This window comes from Pelophylax lessonae, assembly GCF_965119305.1.
Source record: "Pelophylax lessonae genome assembly, chromosome: 13".
In the NCBI taxonomy this organism is placed as follows: Eukaryota; Metazoa; Chordata; class Amphibia; order Anura; family Ranidae; genus Pelophylax; species Pelophylax lessonae.
Genome location: NC_138780.1, coordinates 21,015,847 through 21,022,425, shown reverse-complemented (window position 1 = coordinate 21,022,425; position 6,579 = coordinate 21,015,847). Strand labels below are relative to the sequence as shown.

At 41.9% G+C, this 6,579-nt stretch overlaps 1 protein-coding gene across 1 annotated transcript; it reads right to left on the bottom strand.

Moving 5' to 3' along the window:
- Window positions 1-3,068: 3,068 nt before the first annotated feature.
- On the bottom strand, window positions 3,069-3,998 carry LOC309569746 (olfactory receptor 5V1-like; the record flags this gene model as incomplete). The annotated part of the gene is made up of 1 exon (XM_082275732.1): window positions 3,069-3,998. The coding sequence occupies exon 1, from the start codon at window positions 3,993-3,995 to the stop codon at window positions 3,069-3,071; it is 927 nt and encodes a 308-aa protein (XP_082131858.1). The 5' UTR covers window positions 3,996-3,998.
- Window positions 3,999-6,579: the final 2,581 nt, after the last annotated feature.

The following is a 6,579-nucleotide window of genomic DNA, read 5'->3' as shown; positions in this document are numbered from 1 at the left end:
CAGGCCTTTTCGTCCAACATTAGTGCCTGACCTCACAAATGTGCTTCTGGAAGAATGGTCAAACATTCCCATAGACACCCTCCTAAACCTTGTGGACAGCCTTCCCAAAAGAGTTTAAGCTGTTATAGCTGCAAAGGGTGGGCCAACTCAATATTTGCCCTACTGACCAAGACTGAAAGGCCATTAAAGTTCAGGTGTGTGTAAATGCAGGCGTCACAATACTTTTGACAATAAAGTGTACTTGTAAATGACTTCTTGGAACTTATACCCTGGCACAATTCCAGCACTTTATGATCATCCTAATGGTAAACATGCAATAAAATCTGTGGCAGTAGCAGTGTAACATTATGCATTTTCTGCCAAAATTTGACATTTACATTTGACATTACTTACTTTAACATTTACTTAAAAAATGCAGAATACAATGACAATGCCAGCAGAGTAGAATGGTCACATGGTGTGCAATAATCACAGAACAATGTACAACAGAAACTACTACAATAACAGGAGCTGCATAGGAGCAGTTTTCCACTAAGGATACTAGGTGGCAGCACACAGTACAGTCCACAAGACATTCAGTGGAATAAATTGCACAGAACCATCACTATACAATAAACAGTGCAGTGCAATGGCTCTCTTACATGGAGGCAGAATGTTCCTGATAGTTTAGATGGGCAGTTAGAGGGATCCCAGGACCAGCTCCACTGGCAAGTGGCTGGAGGAGTTTCTGCTTCAGATACACAGGCAAACGGCTACAGGCACAGAACCGCCACACCTTAAGCCCAGCACTCCAGGCACAAGTGGAACAGTGCTCTATGCAAAACTGCCCACATACCAGGTTTAAAGAGGTTGTAAACCCATTACATTTTTTTTTCAACCTTAAAGAGAAACACATATTGAGCTAGTATGCATCGCATACTAGCTCATTATGAAATACTTACCTTAGAACGAGCCCCCGCCGTGCCGCCCGCTTACCTGTATGACGGGAGACATGTTCAGTCGTCCGTCTTCTGGGATCACTGCATACGGCCATCTGATTGGCCGGAGCCACGGTGACGTCACTCTCGTGCACGTGCACGAAAGTCCAACGGTCACGGCACGGGGCTCTAAAGGAACAGCACCAGCGGCCGTTCCTTCAGAGCGCATGCGCCAGTGATGTCACTGGCTGCATGTAAGGTAAATATCTCCTAAACGGTACATGTATAGGAGATATTTACAGTAACTATAGGTAAGCCTTATCATAGGCTTACCTATAGGTAAAAGTTGCAGAGGAGGGTTTACTTCCTCTTTAATAGTGGAGAACCAGGCACTTGGGGACAGTTCACAAGGCCACTTGGCCAGTTACTGCTGTCTCATCAGGCGTGGTCTCTGGGCACCTGAGAGGGTGTCAGAGAGAGCAATGTATACCCCTTAAACATGTCCAGGGGCTCAAGGGTTTGTAGGAGGAATGTGGTAAAAAGAGTTAAAGGTCTGCATCTGTGCGTGGTAAGAAATGGGGCACTCCACTACAGCTGCACTGGCAACAAAAGCAGACCTTTGATTTATATATCCTCTGCAGAGATAACCATTGCAATCATCAAGGTTTAGTCATTTTTACATACCATACCACATTTTTTTAATGGAAAGAACACCAAAGTTTTATCTGAACAATAAAACATTCAATCAGCAGCCAATCCAGCTAGTTAGCACATAATATATAAAATATTTTATCTTAACGTTGAAATTTTAGGATTTTGTTGCATTTATTTTTAAATACATATTAACCCACGCTGCGCCATAAGTCCCCGTTCACATTAAGGCGACCTGTGAGGCGACCTGGTCGCCTCACAGGTCGCCGTAGGTCGCCTTCCATAGGGAAGCTGCGGACCTGTTCTAATAGGAGCGACACAAGTCGCTCCGACTTAGAAAAAGGGTCCGGAGCTTCTTTGGGGCGACCCGGAGGCGACCGCCATAGACTTCAATGTTATGAAGTCCGTGGCGGCCGCTCCGAGGTCACCCCCCGAAGTCGGATCGCCCCTGTGTGAACGGGGCCTTAAAGAGTAACTGTTATTTTACTCTTGCAGGATGAACTGACTATGTCTCGGCAAAAGACATCCCTTGCCCCACGTATGCTTACCTTCCTGTGTTCCCCTGCCACTCTTCCTTCTGTCACAGCCGTTTGGTCTTAGACATTAAAGAGGTTTTTCTCTTGGCTTCTATGACCCACACATACCTGTACTCTATGTCTAGATACAGTGTTGAAATTGTTTGGGGGAGAAACTGGCCTAAAAAGAAAAACGGGCTATAATGGCACCTTCCCCTATAAGGAAAATTAGTTTGAAAGCAAGGAGATCCAGATCTACCGAAGAGGTAGGTCTGGAAGGAGGGAATTTAAATGTGCCTCTAAGAAAAAGTAGCAAAACAAAAATTGTATAAAAAGCTTTATCAAAGTTTATTAAATGTGGATCATAAAAGTCACATCATAAGATAACTGTACATCAGATCTAATTTGAACATATATATATATGAATAGAAAAGAATCATTGCATTGTGGTAACCCCGAAAGGGCATTAAATCAAGATATACGTTGCTGGAACTACGCGTTTCGCTATAGGATCTTCATCAGGGTCCAGAAATTGATAGCTATTCACAGTAGATTTATGCACAGAATCCCATCTTGGTGGGTCAAAAAAAGTTTAGTGTAGTGACTGTAAAGTGAGGGTCAAACTATACCTACTCACATATACATCTCAGCAATGTGATGAGAAAGACTAGTTAGAAGACACATCAGTAATAGGGTAAGGGTTGTCCATTATACAAACGAAAATGGAGTCGAACCAAGGGCAAAAATCCGACAAAGCGGCTGAATGCAGCAACAGGAGAAGATGGCCAATCACATATTAGAAGAGATTAGAGATCCTTCCTGAAAAGCGGCAACATACCTCACCTAACAGGGCTGGGGACTCATACTTGTCTAGATACAGTATATACTACATTCTCCTTATTTATTTTTTTAAAATGCCTTTACTTACAAATAAAGAAAAAGATAAAATGCATTGTCTCTAATTATCCTTTTCCATAAGAGATCTTTATTTCTGTTGACTTTGTTTTTTGATTGTGTCCTTAACATCCTTGTTCCTCATACTGTAGATGATGGGGTTCAACATCGGTGTCACAGTTGTATAGATTATGGACACAGTTTTGTCTATTTCTGCAGAATAAGAAGAACGAGGTCGAAGATACATAAACATGAGGGTACCATAGTAGAGACTCACCACAGTCAAGTGAGAAGCACATGTGGAAAAAGCTTTGTGTCTTCCTTGTGAGGAACGGATCTTCAAGATGGTGGAGATGATATGGATGTATGAAATTAGAGTCAAGCAGAAAGAACACATGACGATGATTCCTGCTCCAATATACATCAGCATCTCATTGAACCAAGTATCTCGGCAAGACATTCGAAAGAAAGGCGGCATCTCACAAAAGAAGTGGTTGACATGGTGAGACTTGCAGTAGGGGAGTTGGAAGGTGAGGACAACGTGCATGGCGGAGTTTAGGAAGCAAATACTCCATGATCCTGCTGCTAAACTGAAACACAACGCCTTGTTCATGATGGTGTTGTAGTGCAATGGTCTACAGATGGCTGCAAACCTGTCATACGCCATGACGGCTAGTATAATACACTCTGTTGCTCCTAAAGATAAACTGAAGTACATCTGTAATGCACATTCCAACAAGGAGATACTTTTATCTATAGCTAGAGTGTTTATGAGAAGTTTGGGAACAATGGAGGACGAGAAAAAGATGTCAATAATGGAGAGATTACTCAGAAAGAAGTACATGGGGGTCTGTAGCTTTGGGTTGATCCTCACCACAATGATCAGTAGAAGATTTCCTGACAAAGTTATTATGTACATCAGAAGGAACACAAAGAAACAGATGACCTGAAAAAATAGGACATTAGATAATCCGAGGAGGATGAACCTTTCTCGAGAAGTTTGGTTGATTTCTTCCATAACATTCAGGTCATGTCTGGCAGAAGACAATTGTAACAAGACAATAAAATATTTTTGTAAATAAGTTTGTAGAAAAACGTAACTTTCTTAAAATAACATATATAAAGTGTATGTATGGCAAAATCATTTTTTAGTTTTGGATAGAGTAGAGAAGGGTTAGACCCCCACCAGTTAATTGTTTTGCTGTTTGTGTACAATTGGGTAAATTTCCATTCACTTCATGTCCCAGAGAAGCAAAAGGATATTAGAGGAAATCTCTCAAAGTGAGGGGAATTCCCTTCTTAAGCCTCGTACACATGATGAGAATATCGGACGAATGATCGTTCATTTTGTTTGCATGCTAGTCTCATATAGAAAATGAAGAGGTTACTCAACTTACGAAAATTCACGTACAACAGAATACAACTTTGAAAGTGATGTAATGTGTTATATTGTATTGTAATGTATTCTTTAGTTTCCAAGCATGTGTGGTGTTGTTTATTTTGAACGAATGCTGTACCGATTAAACAAAAATTGTACAATTTGGTATTGTATGAGAAAACTTTTCATGTTTGTTCCTTCAGATAATTTTTGATGAACTGTTGTGATTGCATCTCGAAAGCTGTGTACTAACGATCAGATTATTGTATGACCACTTCGAAAAAGGCATTTTTCATCCAATTTTCTGATTGTGTGCAGGGCAGCCATCAGAAAATTTGGGGCCCCTTAAAAAGCTTTAGGCCTGAGCCCCCCCAGGCTTGACCACCAACATTCCCCAGGGCCTCACAGAGCCCCTGCACCCACATGAATAGAATGCAACAAAGGCAGGTGCTCCTCCCATCCCTGCCGGACAGCTGGGTCCCTCAGGTTGCCCGGGCCCCCTATATGTGTATGGCCTGTCCACCCTGTTGGCAGCCCTGATCGAGTGTACTAGGTTTTAGACATGTGCCCTCAGAACAGATGCCCTCATGGAAGATTTCCTGTTACCTTCTGTTCTGGTGACACTTGTAATATGTTTGATCTTCTCTGAGTGGTGAATCATCTCAATTTGGGGACACAGGCAGAAATACAAATTTGACAAAGAGTTTAATCTTCCCCACATAATCCAACCGCCCCCCCCCCCCCCCCCCCCAAAATAGGTTTTGCCAAGAGATATACTTTTTTTGTTACGTAAGCTAAAAAAGTGCTTCCTTTGCAACCATGGCAAAATTTGAGCTCTGTCATTACACTGTTTGTACAATTAATTTAGGGATTTGTTTAGGGTTATTCCTCTTATCTTTTTTTTCTTTGCATTCCAGCTCCTTCTGTTACATTCTTATTAATAGAAAAAATATACAACATTCAGCAAAAATTGGATATCCCTCATTATGGGCACAGCAGATATGCAAAAACCTAATTTCCCTACGACAAGCTATTTTTCTATACTGTCCAGTCATCCCATATGGAGTTGGCCATGGTCTTTTCAGTTATTGGTAATACCAAAATATCTGAACAATGGCCTTTTAAGGTACCCACACATAAAAACATTTGTTAATTCAATTGACTTTTTTAATGCCAAATTAAAACATCTTAAAAATTCATAGCTCACAATAACATTTTACATTATCAAGGCCCAATACATATGATTGTCTTCCTCCAGCACCCATTAGCCATTCTAATATTAATCCATTTACTCTTATAGTCATATGACTCAATCTATCAACAAAATATTAGGCATGCTAAATGGAGATCTCTCTCTACGTGTTTTTCGGCAACAAATTCTGCTTCTTCATGAGTATAGTTAGGGTTACTTTTGTATGGCTGTAATCTGTACCCAAGTATGATCACTAAATTTCTATCCCCAATACACAAAAGGCCACCAGGAATGGAGGACCCATCACCAGAGTTCAGTTGCAGACTCATATAGGTTCTTGGGGTAAAAATTAGGGATCAACCGATTATTGGCAACACAGATATATCGGAGGCCGATATGCACTTTCCCCGATATATCAGAATCGGCCCATGAGGTTACCCATATTGCAGATATTTCAGAAAGTGCTTGTACCGGAATGATGCCTGCAGCTAAAGGCATCACCCCGGCACCAGCGTCCATAGCCGACGGTCGGCTGTCTTGTAATGACAACCGATGCGGCTGAGAAGCCGCTCGGCTGTCATTACAAGGAGCGGGAGGGGACAACCCCCCCTCCCGCCACCTTCCATGGCTCGCCAGAGTCTCCCGTCCCACGGGAGACCCGGGCATCCTACCTGCACGGCCGCCGAAGACCCAATCAAAGCCGCATTCGGCTCTGATCGGGTCTCCATGTAAAACCCGGAAGTTGCGGGTACTCTGTACCAATTTCAAAAAAATTACAGCATTTAAAACAGCCAAACTTGGCGTTTTGAATGCTTTTAAGTGCAGAGGAGGGGTTTGGGGGTCTTTTAGACCCCCAGATCCCTCCACAAGAGTACCTGTAAAAAAATAAAAATATATAATTTTTTTTAAATGTCCAAAAATATCGGCAGATATCGGCCGATACCGATATGTGATGACCAAAATATCGGTATCGGCAATATAAAAACGATATCGGTCGATCACTAGTAAAAATCACTTGGGTATCCAAACTAT